The sequence below is a fragment of the Vicugna pacos genome, chromosome 5 (genome assembly GCF_048564905.1).
Source record: "Vicugna pacos chromosome 5, VicPac4, whole genome shotgun sequence".
Classification (NCBI taxonomy): domain Eukaryota; kingdom Metazoa; phylum Chordata; class Mammalia; order Artiodactyla; family Camelidae; genus Vicugna; species Vicugna pacos.
In genome coordinates, this window is record NC_132991.1 from 9642424 (window position 1) to 9665170 (window position 22747).

Below are 22747 nucleotides of genomic sequence, written 5' to 3' on the forward strand. Positions count from 1 at the left end.
GCCCGATGCAGTGGTCCAGCCAGGCTCAGTACGCTCTCTTCCTCTCAAAGCTTCTGGGTGGTCTCCCATCCCCTTGGAGAAGCTGCCTTGTCAGGAAACCACACTTCCTTAGGAAAGCAAACCCTCCAGGTGGGAGCCCACAGGAGCTCCAGGTTTTAGCTGTGATCCCCTGTCCCCGGGGTTCTCCCTGAGCCCCTAGCTGTGTCCTGAGCTCACCCCAATCTTGGGACCCCACCCTCTTCCTCCCACCACATATCAGATCAGAAAGTTCAAGAAGCCTTGTAGCAAAGGTTAGAGAAGCCAGAACTCAGAGAGCATCGTCAGGTCTCCAACCTCCAGCCTTTCACTCCAGGAACACCAGGAGGGCGGGGCTTTCCCGGATGGAATCCCCTGAACCTCCATCACCACCCTTGGCTGCCTGGCCCAGCACATCTTGTTTTCTTCCCTTCCAGTTCTAGGCGCCACCTGATTTCCGGCCAGTCTGGAGCCAGCACTGCTGACCAGCCACAAAAGGCCTGTTGTTACCTCCTGTGGCTGCTTAGCTCTATGCCCAGGTCATGGCTGATTCATCACACCCCCTGCCACACTGTGACCGATGCTCTACTGACCCATGGGCAGGTCTGGCTGGCCACCCAGGCTCAGCACAGGCCCCTTGGATTCCAAAAGGCCCATCAGAGGGAAGGGTATAGCTCAAGTGGTAGAGCGCATGCTCAGCACTCAAGAGGTCAGGGGTTCAATCCCCAGTTCCTCCTCCAAGAGGAAATCAATGAAGAAACCTAATTACCTCCCCCTCATAAAACAAATAATACAATCCAAAAGGCCCATTAGTGTGACTCTGAAGGCCCTGTGTTTGGCCATCCTGTCTTTGCACAGATTCCACCTGGAGGGCCCATCTCACAGATCCACCTGAGACCCTTCAGCATCCTCAGCTGTGATATCTGAGTGATTCACCTTCATGAAGACCTCCACCCCAACTGCAGGGCATGCTGTCGCCCTCCTAAGCCCACCAGTCAAGTCACAGGCCTCCCCTCACCACAGCCGGATGGCCACCACAAGCATCTCAAACCAAGATGGCCCACTCCCCGTGGAAAGCTTAGGAAGCCCATTCGCCAGTCCCCAAATTCCTTTACGTTTACCTGTGACCGACTTGCTAGTCTTGGGGCTACATTTTTCAGTTTATTCTCCTAATCTGATGGCTCCAAAAGGTTTAAAAACGTGCTGTGCACTTAAGACCCCACCTGGCTCTCATGAAGCGGAAGCCGGAGCGAGGAGCCAGTTACTGCCTGATTGCAGGACAGTTAGCGCTCACCTGCTGCACGCTCTGCCAGGTGACTGCGGTGACTGATGAGGACACACTGACTGGGAAGGGTTGAGCATCACGTAATTCTCCAGTGACAGTGTTTCAGATCAAAGGAGGATGGAAACATTTTGCTCTGGGTTGAAATGACAATGCAGGAGTTTATGGTCCCACATAAATCAGCCGCTGATCCCACCCTGACAATAGGTACAGTGGTCAATACTTCCATCTCAGGGGGCAGCTGTCTCTGATGTTGAATCCTGGCTGGCATTAGCTGTGGGACCCGGGCCTCAGTGATGCCGACTTCCCCTACTTGTATTCAGAAAGAAGCGGTGGGTATGGGTTTTGGTGGGGTTATAAATGCCAACGGACATTCATCTGACCAAAGTGGGACTCAGCCAGGTCCTGAGTGCCTGGCACCAAGCTGGTGCGCAGTAAATATCTGTTGAATGAATAAACAATGAGGCAGAATTTGGACAAGCATCTATAGTTAATGGTTAGGAGTCTCAAATTTGGGGTTGAAAGAATGGATTGGAGTCTCCTGCGTTCTTGGGAAGGTGACATGGTTGGGGAAATAGCATTGTCTACCTCAGAAGAGAGTTGGAAGTTTCAATGGGCTCACATACAACGTGCTTGGCCCAGAGTCTGGCACGTGGGAGGCTGAATGTCCAGTGACGATTGACATTTCAGGGGTGATCAAAGTGGTGCCCGGTGCACACCAAGGATGTGAGGGACTGACATGCAGAGGTCTGGGAGTGGCAGGAGGTCAGGCTGGAAGGGCAGGTGGGCCCAGTTGCAGGGGGCAGACAGGAGGAAGTGAGACTTCTGTAGCCAAACATTTAAAAGCCATTTAGAGTGCCCGCCCCCACCCCTGGCCTCCCACCTCCAAGTTCTGTAACCTCCACAGCTCCTGGCGCAAGGTTGGGATAAAAGGAGAAAAAGGAACACACCCCTCAAACCCCCAGGAGGGAAAAAAAAGAGCCACTGAGGTCTTAGGTTTTAGTAACTGCTTAAATGGGCCAGCTTCCTTGTTTTAAATCAAGAGGCCCATTATTCTTGGTCTGGATGCTAGAAAGCCATTTCCTAGAGGGCATAACTTATGCAGCTTGGACCGCCCAGCACAGCCCAGCCCAGCCCAGTAAGACCCGGCCACTATGAATGGTGGGGAGAGCAGGAAAGGCTGGATCCAGCTTCAGCTGGGGCCCAGGGAGGCTGGGCGTCGCTGCAGAGCCTGCTTCCTTCCCCCGCCCTGACCTGCCTGATGCCCCAGCACGTAGAGGTTTCCACCTGCAGGCTGCACAGGGCATGAAGCAGGCAGCACTGACTTCTGCTCCTAGTTTGGGAGGCATCAGCCAGGACACTGAGCAGGAGCCCTGAGGCCTGGGCCCGAGGCCAGGTCTGCAACAGAGAAAGGGACCATGGAGGCCACTCTCTGGGCCTTAGTTACCTTCCCCAGTGAACTGAAGGGTTCAGACTAGAAGATCAACGAGCCTGCAAGAACTCCAGCTGATTTTCAGACTCAAAATCAGGGGGAAGGGGGAGGTATCTGATATTTACTGCAACCCAGAACTCAGCAGGTATTATCCTAAATCCCCCAGGCAGGTATTACTGTTCCTGTTTTACAGGAGCATTAGGTGTCAAGTCCTTAGCAAGGTTTTATAGATGAAGAACCAGGTTCAGAATGCCGAGGACGTGGCCAAGGCCACACAGTAAAGAGCTGTGATTCAGACTCGGTCTCTCAACTGCAAAGCCAAGCGTCCTCCCCCGCAGTCACCCAGCTTCCACTGCCTGCCCTCTCCACAGCTCAGGTGTGCAGCAGTGGACTTCAGTCCTCAGCTTTTCCTTTTTAACTACCTGAAGCCCTGCACGATGCTCTGATAAGTCCAGTGAGGGAAGGGCCCTGGCATAAGGACTGGGAACCTGAATGGGAGAGGAATTTACCTGTTTGGCCTCTCTAAGCTGGAGGGGGCACACCTATGGGCCCAGTGGGACCAGGTCTGGTCCTGGGGCGCTCAGCAGGCTTGGGGCTGGCTGTCCAACCTTCTTGTGAACTGGTGGCCTGGCTTGAGCTCCCTGCCAGCTCCAAGGCCAGGGTCACCTGCCAACTCCAGGCTTTCCTCCCCCAGGCCTGCCTGAGACCACCTGTCCACCATTCAAAGCCTCCTTCAAGAAACTTTTTCTACTCCAGTGACAGCCCCTGCTCCACTAAATCCATTCATCCATCAGACATTGACTAAGCACGTGCTCCAAGCTGGCCCCTCCGCTGGCCACTGGGGACAGAGATGGGCACAAAGATGAGTAAGATACAATCCCAGCCCTCCAGGTTCTCCTGGCTGGATGCAGGGCGGTTCACTCTGCAGTCTCTGATTCAGCCAGCTGTGGGTAGGACTGAGGCATTGGATTTTTAAGGAACCACGCCGATGACGGAAGGGGTACGCCTAGGTAAGATCCTTTGGACTTGTGGATCTTCTGGCCCCCAGGACTGCATTCTTCAGGCTGCCACGAGTCTGAGAACTTGGCCTGCCTCTCCCACTAGTAGGCTCCTCTGGGCTCTCAAGTCAGATAAATCCGTGTACAAGTCCTACTTCTGCAACTTGCTACTCCTGTATCCTTGCAAAATACCCACGCTCTCTGAGGCTCAGTTTCCCCAACAACCTTCCTGTGCTGAGGATTAACGGGATATTGTGTGCAAAGCAAGTTGCCTGGCACAGATAGAGGCACAGTAAATGTCTGCTGTTAATTATATCGTCATCGCACTCCGATGGACGGAAACACTTCCCTGCAGGTTATTTCCAGAACCCCTTCTTCTGGAGCCTGTCTCAGAATTGGCCCTGGACACCTGCGAGGCCTCACCGCGGAGCCCTCTGTCAGAGCTCCAAGACTTGCCTGCATTTTACCCCAGGATCCAGCCTCCTGGCCCTCAGACGACATAGTAGTTGGTCATGCCCTCCCCTTCATCTTCCAGAGTGACCAAAGTTCCAATCGCTCCTCTCTGGGCAGCCTGCCCCCAAATTTCGGGGAAATGGGCAGGCAAAATGGGTAAGTTTGCCAGGCTAGCCCTCCGCCGGCAGAGGCAGGCACTAGTCAGCCCAGCCTCTTCCGGATCAAGGTCGGGCGCCCCCGCCCCTGCCGCCTGCCGCCTGCCTGGCGACAGGGCTGAAAGGCCCGGGGAGGAAGATCCCGCCCGCCGCTCCAGGCCCCCCCCCACCCCGAGACTGGTGGGCCAGGGCTCCGGGGCACAAGGGACCAGTGGGCTCGGCAGGTGTGTTGGGTGGGGCGTGAGGCAGCACCTGGGGGCTTAGCTGGCTCCCCTCGTCCCCCACCGCTCCGACCCCCGCGCAGGGCGCACACGGCCCTGCCCACCCCGGGCGGCGCACGCGGTTTGTGTCCCTGAGGAAGGAAGGCGCGCGGAGTTGGGGACCCAGGATCCAGGCTCTCTGCCGCCGGGCGCACATGGCTCGGTCCCAGAGGCCCGGGTCTCCAGCAGGCATGTGGCCGCGCGCGGTGAGGCGCAGGGTACAACGGGGCAGCCGCCAGGGCGGGGATCCCGGGCAGGGTACAGCCCACAGCCCCGCGGCGACCCGGGCGAGGGGTCACTCACCTCTCCGGCCGCCGCTCGGAAAAGCGGCAGCGGCTGAAGGTCCGCGGCGTTGGCGGTGGCCCAGCCCGGAGGCTCCTCCTCTCCCGGCGCCCCGCCCGCCCGCGGGGCTGGACCTGCCGGGGAGGTGGCCGCCCGCCAGCCCGCTGCTACTTATCCGGCTCGGCCACCTCCCCCTAGGGCTGCAATCGGGGAACCGCAGGGTCCGCGATCTCCGCCTGGCCCTGCAGCCCTAGCGGTGGCGAGCCACGACCCTCGGCCCCTGTGCCCCTCCCGGGGCCTAAGGTTCGGATCTTCTTGATCTGCGCCCCCCCCATCCCCCGAGTAAAGTGTGCAAAACTCCAGGACCAGCTCTTAACCAGGACAAGGAGAGCGTGTGGAGGCCAGGGTAACATCTGGGACCTGCTTCCTTACACTGAGGGACACCTGAAATCCACGTGCATTTTATAACGGAGATTAAGAGGCAGCCCAAGTTCACACAGGTGGGAAGAGGCCAAGGTGCCAGACTGGGTCTGGCTTCCTTCTTTCCTGAAAGGGGAGCTGGCAGCAGAGGCCCCTCCTCACCAAGGCTGCATCAAGGCCTTTGTGCTCTTGTCACACCTCTGCCCCTCACCCTTAAGGCCAACCTTTGATTCTTCTGAATAGCCCTCATTTTCAGGGCCTGGTAGCTGGTGGAAGGCTCTTGGGAGCTTGCCTCCCATCTAGACTTCCTGGGTTTCAAACCGCCACCCTGCCCCTCAGAAAGATGGCCTCCAGCACTGGGCACGGTCCTCCCCTCCCCCATGCCAGGAGCATCCCAGCACAGCAGAGCTCGGTATAAGGCGAGGATGTCTTTCTAGAGGGGTGTGCATTCAACCAAAGCCCTTTCTCACCTATAGCCTCACATCACGTGCTGCTGACAGTCACACCCCTCCTTTTACAGGTGAGGACACCAAGGCTCTGGTGGTTAATTCGGGCATCCATATCACTCATCTTTTGGGAGGCTGACTGGGGGTTACCTGACCCCTGGGACTCTTTCTGGAATATTCCTATGTGACATATTCCACCAGCCCCCATGAAGAGCTTCAAATTACTCCAGGATGCCAACCTGTGCTGGAGAGATAAGTACTAGGGAGAGGTTATCTGAACCCTGAGGTCAGAGGCAGGGGGCTGGCCCCACAGATGGACCCCAGGGAGCACACTGGGTGGGGGGGCAGAGTTCTGGCAGCCCGGTGGTGGGGTGAGGGCCTCTCCTCCCTTCTCCCACCCCACCGAGGCCCACCCATGAGCATCTCCATAAGTTTCCTCCTGCCTAAAATACCCTCCCTCCCAGCTCTCTGCTCTGCCAGGCCCCAAGGCCTAGGTCCTTTCTGCCTCCTTCAGGGACCCTCCTGAACTGATCCAGCATCCACAATGCCCGAGGGCTGCGCCCTCTCTGAGTTTCTGTGGCAGTTCACAAAGGTCCTTTGTCCATTCAAACCCCACCATGCCATGCGGCATTCCTAGTGTCCCATGCCTGGTCCCAGCCCTTGGATGGCCTATGGCCTCTGCAGTGGGTTTAAACTTCACGGAGACAGGAACCAGTTCCTAGCCCTCTTTGGTGCTCCTAGCATGGTGCCCTGCACACAGTAGGTGCTCCTTAAATCTCTGCTCTGACTGATGGGGTCTTTGAGAATCCTTCCTGTAACTCCAAAGGGCAGAGCTTGGGAAATGGAGATGCTGAGAAGTCCTCCAGCATTCTCAGAATGACCTTTGGATCCATCCAACATCCTTCCAAAGAGACCTGGGGGTCCTCTGAGGGGCTCCCAGTGAATTTTGGAGAGAGAGAGAGAGAGCTGAAGGCTGAACTGGCAGAGACTGACAGAAGAAGGACCTAAGGGGAACGTGAACTTCTGCCGGAAAACATCAAGGGCATGAAAGGCACAGGGAGGGAGGGAGATGACCGCCCTGCTGAGGCCAAGCCCCTTGGTGGACAGAACACCACCCACAGCGGTGGCCTTGGTGCTCTGCCGATCTGTTTCCCCGTCTTGCCTATCACGGGGCCTGGTGTGCGTGAGAGCTCAAGAAATGTTTCCTGGGGCCAAACTCCCGGAAGCAGACAAGCATCTCTCAAGCAGGGAGGTAGGATGGCACACTGACATTGGGTGAGCATCTCCTCCGTGCCAGACTCGTATCCACGGCCAGGCCAAGGGCAGAGGTGTCAGAGCCATCCTATCGAGACACTTGTCAGATCACGTTACTCCTCTACTCAGAACATCCCCTGGCTCCCGGTGTTTCAGAGTCAAAGCAGAGTCCTGGCAGTGGCGGCCAGGTCCAGTGGGACCTCGTCTCAGGTTCCCCTCTCAGTCACCCTGACATGCTGGCCTTCTCCCTTTTCCTCACATAGATCAGGCAGGCTCCTGAGGCAGGCATGGCCCTTCTGTTCCCTCTGCCTGGCGTCCCCGTGGTTCTCCCTCCTTCGGGTCCTTGCTGAAATAGCATCGTTTCCACGAGACACACCCTCATCATCCCCCTCCCTCATCCTTGTATACTGCCCTATTTTTCTTTCTACATAGTCTTCATCTCCTTCTAACACATTATGAAACACAACTTCTCTGTTTGTTGTTTATTAACTGTCTGCTCCCGCAGACATGTGAATTCCCCCAGGGCAGGGAGTTTTATCCGCTTCCATCACTCTGTGTTCCCAGTGCCTGACACGTTGTTGAGGCTCAGTAGTTACTGAATGGATGCACTTCCATTCTCAACCTTCTGCATCTCCCAGCATCTCCCAGTAGCTCCAAGAAGCTTACCCCAGGGCTCCCGCCTGCCTCTGGTCCCTCTCTTCCTTGTCCCAGAGCTAGCATGGTATCTGTCCACAGGATGTGCCAGTACACACAGTGGTGGACATTGGGACTTGGAGTCCCCGGGTGTCAGTCTCCTGAGATTCCCCTTTTTCTTGAAGACAATGCTGCTCCTTTGGCTAAGAAGACAAACGTATTCAGGAAGAGAATCTAGATGCATCTCCTACTTGGGCCACACAGCTTCTTGGATTGATCCAGCACTTATAAGCTGGGACAGAGCACATCCATTTCACAAAATAAATACTCTAATTGACTATTAAATCAAGATGGTCACGAGAAGCCATGTGCCCGACGTACTCTGACAGCCTGGCTAGGAGCCAGGCCACCTGGATCTAGTCCTGCCCATGGCTGGGCTGCGGCCCCAGGGAAGGTGCCCCCTGTCCACTTGCCCAGCCCAGGTGCAATGAGACTCCTCCAGCCAAGCCTCTGGGAGCAGGGAGCTGCTTCTTTCTGTGAGGGAGGGAGTGGGGCTGCAGCTTGGGGTAGGGATGCTGAGGGTGATAACGGGAAAATTGAGAGGTGTCTCTGCCTCCGTGATGACCCAGGGGGTAAAGCCATGTCAGAACCACCCAGGGTGAGGCCACGGCGGGTGCTGGGGATAGTCTGTGAGGGGCAGGCACTGGATGGGGAGGCAAGTTGGCAAAAGTGTGCTTGGGGCCTGGGGTTTAAACTTACAGACTCATTCACTTGCAGCTGATTTGGAGCCAATATTCTACAGCATTATGAGGCATGGCTAACAGCGCCCTTGTACCCCAGGGCATACTCTGCGCTGGTGTGAGGCTCGCCCTTTTTCCAAGTCCTCTATTGAAATATGAGCTTTCCCAGGAGGAAAAGCTCTCTGAGCTCAGTGGGATGAGAAACTGTGTATCGACAAGAGATTTATTTAACTGTGGCAGCTCAAGGATATAGAGAAGGTTCCAAAGGCAGGTGCTTTTGGGGGGAGGGGAGGGTGCATGAAGGACTGCGGGAGGGTGGGCAGGAGCAACCACTTTTCTAAGGAAGCTCCATGGCTCGTGGGAGGTACTTTATCTCTGTGTAAGACCAGGCGTCTTGGCTTGTGACTAGACCATCCGTGGCCACTGGGGACTAGTAGCCCCGCATTGTCTTCAGTTGGGGTTGGCGGGGAAGTCTGGGATTAAGCCCCTTGCTCCAAGTGTGGTGCATGTAGTGGCCTAGAAGGTTTTTAGAACTGCAGAATCTCAGGCCCACCCCAGACCTGAATCAGAAACACATTTTCACAAGACCCACCAGAGACCATATGCATATTAAAAGTTTGAGAAACCCCTGGGCTGCAGCATAGAAGAGGAAACAGACAACCCCCTGAACACCCGGGCCAGGGCATGTAATAAGAAACCTGTACTGGGCTGCATTCACTCTCACTGGGTGGTACTTTAATACCATTCACTTTGCTTTCTCAAAGGTCCTTGTGAGCCAAAGAACCTGATTTCATCTGCTTCTGCATTTTTATAAATATAAAGTAAACAACCTGTCTTTCACAACACTCAATGCCTATTACACAAAGTTCCAAGAAAAAAAAAAAATACAAGACTAGTAGGCTTCTCCTTTCCAATTGCTGATCTTATTTCCCTTTTTACCATGGTGACTAGGATACTCAGACCCATCTTCATGACAATATTATCTTACTCAGTATATTTCAGTTTCACATTATTTTTCCCCCAGCACATGCCTTCTGTGTCTAGTTTCCTATAATCTTATTGTTAAGCTTTTCCTTGTAAGCTGTTTGAAGTTGCTTTTGGAAAAAGCCAATCGTTTAAGCAAAAGAAGTAACAGCTGTGTGCTACACCGGCAAATTATCTTTGCCCTGGGTGGCCATCCCCCTTTCATGGCAAGAGCAGGGTCGTGGCCCACCCTCTGCTAGATTTCTGAGGAGGATGGAGGGTTTGGGAGAAAGATGTGCCCTTTGACTTCTGCCCTAAGTTACTGAGAAAAGGAAATCCATTCAGTGTAGTGACTGCTCCTCCCTGCCTTCTCCCCACCCATCAGCTCCCCGCTCACCTGATTGGGGGTGCAAACTATGGTCCTCCATGTTGGGGGAGTTTCTGCAGCCCGGGGCAGGGCCCCAGCTCGCCAGGAGCCCCCTGCTGCTGTCTCTCCGTTTGCAGCTGCTTCTGCTGTTAGGCCCCCAGACTGGGCGTCCGGAGCTCACACAGCACGCGGGGGCGGGGCCGGGGGCGGGGCCGGGGCGGGGGGCGGAGAGAGTCAGCTGAGGCAGCTCAAGGGCGGGAAGGTCAGACCCCGCACAGGTAGGGTCACTGCCCTCAGGGTTATCTGCAAACACACTGTGGTCAGCAGCTGAGATAAGCCCTGCCCAGAGGGAGGATGTTTTCAACCCGCTTAATTCTCAGCTTCCTGGGTCTTGGCTCCCATAGGGAGAAGGGAAAGGAAGTGACATTTGTCACCATCCCACCTTGAGGGGAGGACTATACCACGTTTAAATCACCCCCTTTAAGTCCCACTTAGATCCTGCAGAATGAATGGAATCAACCCCATTTTTCAGTTGATGAAAGCATCACGCGAGGCAGAAATGGCAGAGCTGGGGTTTGAACCAGGTGTGCTCGACTCCCAGATTTTTCTGCTACCTCCGCCTCAGCAGGTGGACGGCTCCTGGGGGCAGGAGCCAGCACACCGTTGGGACCTCTCTTAGTTCCCCAGACTGGGGCCAGCTCAGTGCATGCGCAGAGCAGGGGCACGTAGTGTGACCACAGGGAAGATGAGCCAGGCGAGGACTGGAGCAGGGCTCTCTCCAAACACTTGCAGCCCTGCCCAACCTAGGTGGGCTCCTATGAGCTGTCCCCAGCCTCTCAGAGGGGTAGCTAGTCCACAGGTTTGTCTACCTGAGATTTACACAGCCTGGAAGCAGGTCTGTGGAATGTCAGGTAAGTTTTCAAGTCTGGTTCTTTCTGGTGTACTGCCTGATTTCACTGATGCACACAGTGTGCCATCCTCAGAGATGTCTGCAGACGTTTGTTGGTCCCTGGCAGCACATGAGAAGCCAGGTCCCTGCAGGACATATAAGGAAGATGATGGCTCATGTAGCATATATAATGCTGTTTGTGCCAGGAGCCACGAGCCACAGTCAGCCAGGTATGGGGCCTCGGAGAAGAAGACGGGCACGGACTGGGTCTCTGGAGACATTTGCAAGGCAAAGAACACACCCACCTGTGTGCAAACGTGGTCTCCCCAGTGAACCTTGGTTTCCTCAGATGCAAGATGAGAGTGTATACCTCCTCAGGTGGCTGTGAGACTGCAGTGGGAAATCACCAGGAAAATGCCTGGCACTTAGTAAGTGTTCAATAAAAGGCAGTCAGTCAATTAAGAGGAAAAGGAGTGTGAGGAAGGCAGACCACCGAAAGAGCCAGTTCCATAGGAGATGTACTTCCTGGCAGGCCCCTCTCCTCTTTGGAGAAGTCTTCTTCCTTCTCCTGTGTCCTGATCTAAACTCTCCCCTCCTCTGAGAAGCCCTCAGGGAATGCGCTCTCCTCTGGCCTCTTGCCTGGCAAGGAACTTCATTGGATAATGAAAGCAGCTGCCCCTCCTCTCCCTCCTCCCCTGTCCCAGCCATCTGCAGGCACTGTGGGCTCCCTCTTCAGCCTCGGGGCTGACTGTGGAATCTTCTTGTTGGGCCTCCGGCTCCTGCCAGCTCAAGGTGTCTGAGATCTTAATTTCTGCCACTTCCCCCAGTGCCTTGAGGGTCCTGGGAACAGGCCCTCCCCTCTGTACAGTCTGGTGAGGGGAGGGCCCTAAAAGGTCCTGCAGCAGATGGGGCTGTGGTGAGAGAGGGCAGATAAAGAGAGACCTAGTTTGTTTTGGGTGGAAAATCAAGATTTTATCCTGCTGTCCGTGGGGCCCCAGGATGATTTGAAGAGGTGTGAGTATGTGTGGTAGTAATAGCTGACAGTTTTTAAGGCATGTTGTATACCAGGTGCTGTTCCAAGCATGTTAATGCATTAACTCATTTAATCCTCGTATGATCAGGCCATTCAACATGGCGGTTCTCTTGCTCTCTGTACGTCCTTTACTTGACCAGTCCCTCCTTCATTCACACGACTACCCAGTCCTCTTTGCTTTCCCACAAAAGAGAGAAACATATTTGAAGAATTTAATACCCAGCTGACAATGAGTTGCAAGTTGTGACCAGGACAGCTGGTTTTGTGATGATTTCCCTTATAGTTTCACTTATACAAGATTTTTTTGCCAGAGTTCAGTAGGTAATCTGTGAGAATTATTCCACGTGTAGATGTGTTTTTTTTCATGTAGATATATATTTTTCAGCTAAAATATTATTTTATTTTATTTTTTTAATTAAAAATTTTGACACCTTTATTGTGGTATAATTCCCATACAGTAAACTACACACATTGCAGATGTACAATTTGATGAATTTTGATAGATGTGTACACCCATGAATCCACCGCCACAATCAAGATAGCTAGCATTTCCATCGCTCCCCGAGAAGTGCAAATTTCGAACCCCTAATTTATCCCTTCCCATCCCCTTTGCCCCCGCTAACCGTGTTTGTTCTCTATGTTTCTGAGTCTGTTTCTGTTCCATAGATAAGTTCATATGTATTTTTGATGTGATTTGTGGGAGAGGGTGAGCTCTGTGTCCTTCTATTCCACTGTCTTGAAGCCACTCCCTGTCCTCTTCATTATAGGGCTTCATTAGTCCCTGGTAATTGATGAGGCCACCTGATGAAATTCCCCCCATAAATGGTAGCCTCCTCCCTTGAGTGGTGAAGACTGCTGTCATGTCTCGCTTGCCCATCCACCGTCTGCCACACATGGTGGGGTGTCGCTCCAGGACCCTTTGTGTAAGGTCCCGCATCCAACAAAGCTTTGATGTCTGTGTCACTACCCCTGGGTTCTTTCTTTGGTCTCAAAGCTGGGCAACTGGAAGGCTCGCAGGCCTCTGGGGTGAACCCAACAATCCTCATAAATACATTTTCCCCATCTTCAAATAAAGAATCAGGTAGGGGGAGGTTAAGCGACGTAGCTCAGAAAGTGGTAGAACCAGGGCTGAAGCCCGTGGGTCTGTTTCGGGGCCCACTCCCTACCATTCCTGTTGCTGGGAGTTCACTCACTTTCCAAAGCTCGTCTCTGGCAGCCATGGGGCTGTCGGGGTGGAGGTGTTAGGTAGTTTAGATAGACATGAGCACAGGGCAGGGGGAGAGGAAGGGGAAAGGAACAACCCAGAAAATGGCAGTGTGTGTGTCTGCAGTCAGGAAAAAGGACTCCAGAAATCTTTACTTTCTCTAAATGAGGGCCAGTAAAAGAAGCCAGTTAAAATCAAAGCGCTGCAGCTGTGAATGGGAGGGCGCCCTGGTATAACTTGACCCAATGAACCTGCCCAAAAGGGGATGGGCGTGCCAGAGCGCAGGGAACCTGAGTTGTCAATCAATCAGTCAATCAATCAATCACAAAACCAGGATATAAAAACAGGAAAAACAAAGGAAGGGCTCCATTTTTCCTCTCTTGGATTGGCCCGCTCCCAATTCTCAGGAATGTACTATCTTTTACTTTTTTTTTTTAACTTCACTAATAAAAATCTTGCTTATATCATGCTTTCTGCCTCTCATCAAAAATTCTTGCTTTTGGGGTGACAGAGGGATGTGGATCAAAAAAGGCACATGAAGGGCCAGGATGGGCTGTGTCTTAAAGTCTACTTAGGGGACACGGTAAGTCTCGTAAGTCTTCTGTGTTGGGAGCTCCTCACCCAGGCCTAAAGCCTACACGTTTCATCAGCGTTCAAAGCAACTGCCCACTGCAGGCCTCTGCTGGGGGTGAAAAGGAGGTTCAGAAAGGTCATTTGGTCAAGGTCAAATCTCTTGCAGGAATCCAAGGTAAGTGACTGCTGGACCCATGGCACACCTACTTACTGCCTCTGATACTTGGAGAGGACAAGGCTTTTGAAATTACAAGGACCCAGGTCTGACAGCTGAGCCTCAGTTTTCTTATCTGTAAAATGGGGATGACGACAGCAGGTGGAGTTAACTAAGTGCAGACGGGAAAATTATGCCTTGAACACATATTAATTCTCCACATCCCCTCACCTACACTCCCTGGTTCCTTGTCCTTCTCTGCCTTGATCAGTCCCCTGGATTCCAGCACCTGGGGTGGTGAGGGAGAAGGAGGGGTCTAGGACCCAGGGTGCACTCTGTCTCTTGGTCTCAGTCGGCCCTGGCTGGCTGGACTGAACTGGGTGGCTGCAGGGCCCAGTCTTCCCTCAGCTCTTTTCTCACAGTCTTTCCTGAAGTTCCAGAAACCTTCACTCTCCCAGGGCAGGAAGCAGGGGTGGGACCCCTCTTTGCCCCTTTCTGCTCCAGTCCCATCTGGCCTCTCTGATGCTGACAGCTGCTCTGTGAGGCCTGGAGCCTCCTGGGCCTGTTCTCCAGCCCTGCTGGTGTGATTGACCCCAAGTCTGTGTGCCCGACGCACATGAGGCCAAACAAACCGAAATGTGGGAGTTTGGAGCAGAGAAAGGTATATTGCAAGGGCCAAGCAAGGAGAATGGGCAGCTCATGATCAAAAGACCCAATAGTTTTCAGGAAACAGTTTTTAAGCAACACTTGGGGTGAGGGCTGTGGTATGCACGACTTTCTTGTGATTGGTTGGTGATGAGGTAACAGGGTGGTGTTCCCGGAATCTTGTGCTCTGCACGGAGTCACCAGCCTCTCTCCAACCTGAGGAGGGGGGGCCTTAGTTCCTGTAGAACAATTCAAAGATGTGCATCAGGTTGTTACCCCTGAAGAGGAACCAGGACCCTGCTTTATCGCTACACTACTGTTTCTTGACTGCTCTTCCTTTGTCTCTGCGTCCCCTCCCTTCCCTGATGAGTAACTGTTTGAATCTGCCCTTTGGAACTCAGGGAAGGGCTCGGAGGCTAGAGCCTTTTTCTGCAAGCAAGAAATGGGGGACACGGAAAAGCTTTTGTACCTGGGGGCTCCCCGCAGGGTCCTGCTCCGTGTTAACCACCCCCTTTTCCTTGATACTCCTCAATCTTGAGGAGAACAGGTGTGAGGCGAGGGAATAAAGCTTTGGATAGAGTGGTTAATTGTAAATTCGGCAGAGGAACTGGGTTTTAGGGGGACTGGTTTTAATGGGTCCACAGGCTCACCAGCTTCTCTCAATTCTGGTACCAGCTTCTCTGGGTTCTGGTTCCAGCTCTGCTGCATTGTGATCTTGGCTGAGACCCTTCCCCTCCTTGGGCCTCCATTTGTCCAGATATAAAATGAGGCGAGGTTCAAATGCTCTGGAGGCTGAGGTCTTTGTGTTGCAGGAAAATGGGGTGTGAGAGGCTGGCCATGTCCCAGATCTCAGGCGAATCCCTGGGACGCACCCTACCAAGTGAGGGTCCTTGGCTTCATCAGGAAAGAATTCAAGAGTGACTCATAGTAGAGTGAAGGTAGATTTATTTAGGGAGCTGCACACTCCACAGACAGAGTGCAGGCTGTCTCAGAAGGCCAGAGAGGCCACGGGGTGTGAGGGGGTTTAGTTTAAAATAAAAGGATGGGCCGTCTCAAAAGGCAAGAGAGAGGGGCCAGGGAGGTGAGGGCTTGTTAGCTTTCACGGGCTCAGTAACTTCATATGCTGACAAGTGGGAGGATTATTTCAACTACTTTGGTGAAGGGGCAGGGATTCCCAGGAACTGGGCCGCTGCCCACTTTTTTACCCTTTATGATCAACCTCAGAATTGTCATGGCACCTATGGATGTGCCATGGATCTGTTACAATGAGCATAAAATGAGGCTCAAGGTCTACTTGAAGTTGAATTTTCCACCATCTTGGGCTTAGTAGGTTCTAACCAGTTTCGGTCCTACCCTCAATTGCTGTGTCATTCTTTTAATGGTTGTACCCTGCCCCCCTCCCTCCTGTCTCACCTGCAAATGACTCTTGTAGGGTGAAGGACTAGCCCAAGAGGGGACTCCATGCCACGCCCACCCCCCATGTAGAGCAGGGCTGCCCTTATCTGTCTGTGGATGAGATCACGATAAACACCCTTGGGTTAGACATTCTGAAAATTCCCTCTGCATCTAAGATTCTATTCTGGTCAAATTAGGGCTGCTGAGGAGTGTGGGAGGATTGAAGTTGCCAAAACCCTGCCTTTGCCAGGTAACAGGAACTTCTGCTGGTCAAAAGCAGTGGACAGTAGGCCCTGATGGGGGTTCAGGGGCTGCAGGTGGTGGGGGGGGCAGTGCAAGCCCATGGGAGGTATTTTCCACTGGGGTTGGGGCAGAGGCTCTGGGTACCCTCTAGACCTGAAGCCCTGGGGGCCACATCTCTGTCGGTGCCCTTTCCTGGAAAGCAGAGATGCTAGAATGAAATAATTGGCTACAAGACACTGGGATACAGTGCTTATTCAAAATTATGCAAATAACATGCAAATGAAGTCAGCCTTAGGCTGGGTGCCCTGGGATGGCAGCTGGTTGGGGATGGGGTGTCCCCCCTTTATTTCTGAATTTGCCTTAGGCCTCTGAGGACTTCACAGGGAGAGAGGCCCATTGCCTTCCCTCTGCACAGTCCCTCTTCTCAGTGGGCCTAAGCAGGAGACAAACAACTATGGCAAGCCTACCATGAGTGGGTCCCCTGTGTATGAAAGTATGAGGGCCACCGAGGGGACAACAGAGAGGAAGATTCTAGGCCAGACAGTCTGATTTGGGGCAATATCCTCATTCCACAGAAAAGGACAGTGAGGCTTGGAGAGGCGAGGTGAATTTCTGAATCACAGAAATGGAGGTGACAGAACTGGAATTCAGTCCAAGGCTGCCTGAGTTTGATTCCACGCCCCTCCACCATGACCGCTGCCTACAGCGCTGTGCTACCTGACAACTAAACACACGTGGGCATAGGGTCACAGAGACCCTCTAGATCCTGCAGTGGGACCCAGGTCTCCTAACATGGTAGCCCTGGGCCACCTCTTCCTTCCCAGACCCGGTGCCTGCAGCTTGCTAGGTGCTTGGTATGTATTTTCATGAATGCATGAAAGTGCATCTTTCATATGGGTACTTAAAGTCTATTTCAGCTACTTGGATGTTTGTTGCTCTTTTATTATTGTCCAGGCCAGCCACATCCTGTGGATAGCTGGGGATGGGGTTTTCTTGCTGCATGAACGGATGTGCCATTAGTGGGTCAGGTCATGGGGAAAGACACTAACCCGGGGATGGGAAACAGGGGGCCTTAGAATCGGGCAAGGAGGACCCCCGGGGCTGGAGAGCGTTGCCTGGACACTCAGATAAGGAGGGGCCAGAGTTCTGGCCCATTCGGGTTGAGTTCAACTTCCTTCCTCTCCTCTCTAGCCCCTCCCCATTCCACCCTCCAGCTCCAGATCCCTGGGGCTCAGGCATGGAGTGAAGAGTGGGGAGTGGGGTTGTGAGATCAGGCTGAGGTTTGTGTGAGCGAAGAGTGCTGGATGTGCCTTAACGCCAAGCTTTGAGGGATATTTTGCTCAGTCAGAGTTGGGCCCAGTTGTGCTGTGCGGAATCAGGGTCCCATTCCTTCTCCAAAGCAAGTGGGGACATCTGTGATTCCCAGTGGAGAGAGTTGTGCCCACACAAGTGTGCTCGTGGCCACCTCATGTGGTCATTGACAGTGTGACGGTCAGACCAGAGGCTGGAGGAAGGGCCTCACGGAGGAGCCCTTGGAGCCAGTTTTCTGGGAAATACTCAGAAATAATGGGGAGGAGGGGGGCAGGTATACTTTGAGAGGGGACAGCTTTCTGAGTAGATGGTGGTAGGGGCTTGCATTATTATGACTTCAAACTAAAAAGCAAAGTTACTCTCTTTTGGGGTCATAGGCTGATGGCCTCAGAGACCCACACATCCCAGCCTGGTGTCTGGCCTGCGGACTGGCCAGGCCCAGTATGGAGGGACAACACCTACTGAGGCCGATGTGGAGGTGACAGAGGGAATGGCCAGAGCTGGCAGGGGCTGGGGAATCCAGGCAACACTGGTGACAATTACAGGGTCTCCAGTTCCCACAGCCAGTCTCCCATTGCTGCTAACCTCGGGGCACTGAGATTTCCTCCTGAGCAGGACATACTTTGGAACTGGTCCCCCAAGTGAGAAAAGACTCAACTGTTCATTCCCCAGGCCTATCTTGCAGGAACCAGGTACAATTATGGGTAGAATAAGATGCCAGCCCCCAAAACCGAGGCCCACGTCCTGGACAGAGGGCGAACGGCAGCTGCTGGCAGTGTGGTGAGCCGGCCGCAGGGGCAGCGCCGGGCTTCCTGCCCAAGCAGGGCAGAGGTAGACAGACCCGAGCACTTAGGCAGGATTGGAGGCCCAGTCCACTTCCCAGACCATTAGTGAGGCGAGCAGCTGCTGAAAGATTTACCACAGGCCTGGGTAATGCACTTCGGCAAAGAGCACCCCCTCAGGTGCTCAAATGCACGACGGGTGTGGGCCCCAGAGATGGGCTGGTGGGCGGGCAGGACTGTCTGCCTTTTGGACAAGAAGAGAGGGGAAAGAGAAGTGGCGCCTGCCCCACACGGCCTTCCTCAAGAGTGTGGTTGAGGCAGTGACTCTTTCGTGCTCTTAGGCAGGCCCACCTTCCCCAGCTAGCCCCCAGGGGGATTTCTCGAGGCAGAAGTCCAGTCATAAATGCTTCTGGGCAGAGGTCCTACGTGAGGAGAGGGGCCGGGAGGCCCTGGTGCTCCCTCTGCCTGCTGTGGCCATCACCTGCCAGCCGCCTCTCCTGCGTGCCGGCAGCTCCACTTTCATTATCTCTAACTAATCTTCAGCCTCCTTCTAGCACGGCCCTCCATCTGCCCATTTCTCAGGTGAGAACACCGATCCCCCAGCAGTGAGAAGCAAAGAAGCCCTGTGGTGGATGATGCTTTAGGACAGTCAAGCTCAGTGCAGTGCTGAGCGGGAATCTGGCCTCAAGTCCACCCCATCCTGCTGGAAGCTTCTGGAGAGTGTATCTGCTTCTGTGGAACTCCCCAGCCTCGTGGCCACTGAGGGCTGCTCTGAGGATCCTTCACTCTCCTGCACTTCTGAACTGGAGACAGGCCTGGCACTGCTGTCATCAGAGGGGAGGTTAAGGAGGTGTGAGATGGGGCACTAAAGGTACAGCAAAGGAGAGACCCAGTGAGTCAGCGCTGAAACCCCCACCATGCCATCCGCAGACACTGACACATACACACCAGGTGAGTGTCAACATAGCCTTGGCCCACAGGCGCATCGCTGTCTAGCTGGGGACAAAACATAGGATTCTTCCCAACAGTTGGTGAGGCCAGGACCTTACATAATCCAGTTTCACAACCACCGAGCAATGGATGATGATGTCAGAGCTGGAAGGAACTATAAGGAGGCTCTTGTTAATTCTAGTCCAACTTTCTCACTTACAGAGAAAACTGAGGTTCATGTATTCATTTGCTAACGACTAAGCCCATTTTATTATAGTAAAGTGAGAAAGAAGTTACATGACTTCAGAAGGCAGCCCGTGTGTTGAGTGATTCACCATTAAGTCCTAAAGGACTGGAGAGGGCAAAGGGGCGGGGGTGGGCAGGGGCAGCCTGGAACACTTCCTCTGACTTACCGTACCACCCAGAGGGTGATTCCCTCCATTGAGGAAGATCTGACCTTTGCTGGAGTCTTGGCCTGTCTTTCCCAGTGGTTAATTGGTATTGATCTGCAAACAAATACTTACATGCGAGAGATGAAGGCTCTATTTAAGGAACAAGTATCAGTTCTTGTAGAATTCGGATTCCTACAGTAATATTGTTACCTCAAAGGGGGAAGGAAAAAAGACCCCAGTTCTTGTCTTACCTGAAAGATAGGAATTGAGATGAGAGACAAAAGCACTGTGTAGTGAAAGATTTTAAGGGTTTTATTAGCAAAGGGAAAGTGCACCTCCCAGAACGCGAGGCGGGCTGATCTAAGGGCCGATAGCAGTGGTCTTGGCCCCTTCTCTTATACCCGCGCTTAGGGGTGGTCTCTTGATTGATTGACAGCTCTTCCCCTGGAGTGCTTAGTCATGCTTGTCTCTTTTTGAGCATGTCCTTATTTATGATGCACACGGGAAAATCCACAGGGTGGGGGTGGGGCCTAAACCGCAGTGCTAATTATATTACAGGGAGCGTTGGGTCATATCCAGTTGGGTCCTGGTTGCTACCGCGCAGTTGCAGCCATCGGGTTCTAACCAGTTTCGTGCTGGCACTAGTTAATGACAAATACTGCAAACCATGTCGGTAAACAAAGAATGCTGAAACCATCAAGTCACCAGGGGCTGCCGCCAACCCCTGGTGAAGACAAGCCTGCAACCCGGCCTCTGCAGCCACTCACAATGGTGCACCCTGAGGGGAAAGAAAGGACAGGATACCGGCCCCAGATAGCTAGATGCTTGTCCAATGAATGAATTCAGTGAGCCCAAATGTTTGCTCCCTACCATACATAGAAAAATGCTAAATTCTTTAACTTGAGATGTGTGGTTTTCTTCAGTTAACAAGTGATCTTTAATGTTTCGACTACCTGGTCTTTGTTGTAAAGCTCCTATACATCCTGGCCCCTCCCCTACCTCTTCGGAGCAGCCCCTCAGAGCGATCTGAGAGGCTGTCATCCTGGGCTCGAAGGGGTTTGAGTCCTCAGAAATGTCTGCCGAATAAAACATAACTCCCGACTTTTAGGTTGTGCATTTATTTCAGTTGACACACTTGTTTAGAGGAAGTAAAGCCCCTTTATGCTGAAGACGGGCACAATGCCATCTTCCGGACCATCCTCCCTCTCCCCCACCTTGTCTGCCTGGTGCCCCCAGTTATCTCACTGCCTGACAATATGAATCCTCCCTTATGTGTCTACACTTCTGGTTCTCTTTAACCTCGGACAATTCATCTTCCTCTCTCTGCGCCTACTTTTCCCCACTTTTCTAACCCAGGTAGAGCCTTCCAGAAAGGCCTGGTTGGCTGAATGCATGAACCAAGCTATAAAACAGTGGAAGCAGCCTTGGAGATAATCTTATCCAATCTCTTGTTTAAAGATGGGGAAACTGAGTCCCAGGGAAAGTATGAATTGCCCACCAAACACCTATAAGCAAGTGTTTAATTCATTCAAGGTGATGAGTGTCGGAGCAGAGGTGCTTGCCAGGAACAGGCAACCAGCGAGAGGCGTGATGATGTCTGCCCAGGATTCGATAGACAGTGGGAACTGGGCTGGAAACAGCCTCATATTCCCCCACATGCCACAGAGGGGTCTGCTAGCATCATATTCTTTCTTCCCCACTCTCTTCCTTTGTTCCTCCCTCCCCTTCTGTGACCATGAGGGTTCCGGGTTGACCACAGCAGACCTGGGCTCCAACTGTGTGGAGCAGGTTGGGGGCCCACACAGAATCTAGGGAGGCACAAAAGAGGTGAGCTGGAAAGACAGAGAGACAGTGAGGTCACGTGACAGGACACTGTGGCCATCAGTGTGGACACCAGATCCACCACTGGCCCTGCAGCTTCTGCTGTTGGGAACAGCACTGCCACCCCAGCCAGCAGCACTTCTGATCTGCCTTGCTTCTAGGTGTCACTCACTCTAGCCGAAATCCCTGGTCAGGGCGTCTCACATCTGAAATTCCTGCACCTGCTGCCATCGGCTGCCCAGGTCAAGTGAGCAAGCCTTTCAAGTTTTCCTGGAGGAGGAATGGCCATTCCTGGAACATTCCTGGTCCAGATACTCGGTCCCTCCTCCTCTGTATTCTGTACTCTCCTGGCCTCCCTGGACCCAGCCTGGGTAGGATGTGATCCAGGCCTCAAGAGCTCACGGCCCATGAGAAGGCAGCATGAGATCGAGTCCCCACAACACCCGAGCTGAGGCCCAGGGCTGGCCTTTTGCATTCTAGGAGTGCCGCAGAGGTGAGTCAGGCCCAGCACTGCCCAGCATCTCCAGAGAGCATCTTAGTGGATATTCTGACCTTTGTCCTCCGAGGCACCCCACAGAGGTCACAACCAAAGAGAACTTTATCAGGAGACAAGACGCTTCTGCAAAGTAGCCAGTTGCTCATTCCACCCCTAAACTCTGCAGTGAGCAGCTGAGGACCCTAAGGCCACAGAAGGACCTGACTTAAATGGTTGCACACTTAAAATGTTATCAGATATTGCCAAATTGCTCTCAAGTAGAAGCTGTATCCATGAGCATTCCCAAGAGTACGGTATCAGAATGGGTGTGGTTCCACACAGCAAGCTATTTGGAATGTGGGGAGGTAGGAAAGTTACATGGGTTTGCCGGCGCCCATCAGACCCCACCAGGACGTCATTACCCGGTGCTTGGCTGGGGAGGCATTTTCATAGTTCCCAGGCTGTGTGATAAATGCTAATTTTCTGAATGCAAAGTGTTTTGTCAGGGCTTTTCCATTCTGTTGGCAGAGCTGGTCTCCAGGGCCTCTGTTTACCCTCAGGGCGATGGCTGTCAGGGTGAAGGAGAGACAGCGGAATTTCCCTCTGGCCATAAACTCCCTTGCATTTCAAGCTGATTGACCCTGTGGCATGTTCATTGCTCAGCCAACAGGAAATGGCAGTGGCCCAAATAGATCACGCTGAAGCAAGAATGCCTTCAACTTGCTCACTAGCACCACCTGTCTGCAATCCATCCATCCATCCGTCCATCCATTTCTCCCCTCTCTCATGGAACATTTCTGAGCACCTGCTCTGAGTTAGCCACTCTTCTATGTGCTTGGAGAGCTACCAGGTGATGGGAAGGGGGACGGGATGTAGAAATACTGTGATGTCCTCTGTGTTGATGTAGAGGAAGGTTGGTTTCAGTAGATCCCATTTACTGCAGATGCAGAAATGGTGGAGAAACCATCATCTGCCCCCTGAGGAGATCAGGGTCTCCTAGGAAGGAAGGAAGGACAGTCACACAAGGGACCAGTCTCAGGGAAATGCACTCCACATGTAGGAGCACTGAAGAAAGGAATTTGTTCTTGCTGTGGGTGAAAGGCTGTCAGAATTTTTTATTTTTTTGGAATCATGGTAAGCTGGCTGCAAGCCCCCATTTGTCAAGATAGATGAGAAATCCACATCGTCATGTCCTGGGCA

At 53.2% G+C, this 22747-nt stretch overlaps 1 protein-coding gene across 2 annotated transcripts in view; it reads right to left on the reverse strand.

Annotated features, from left to right (window-relative positions):
- Window positions 1-9843, reverse strand: part of STEAP3 (STEAP3 metalloreductase) — a 54184-nt gene extending 44341 nt beyond the window's left edge. The window contains exon 1 of one of the 2 annotated variants that reach the window (XM_015241060.3): window positions 9731-9843. In XM_015241060.3, the coding sequence (XP_015096546.1) occupies window positions 9731-9761 (31 nt within the window). In that variant the 5' untranslated portion in view covers window positions 9762-9843. Of the gene's footprint in view, window positions 1-4898; window positions 4984-9730 lie in introns of those variants that run through there. The other variant, XM_031678650.2, reaches the window with a different exon arrangement.
- Between the last annotated feature and the right edge of the window lie 12904 nt (window positions 9844-22747).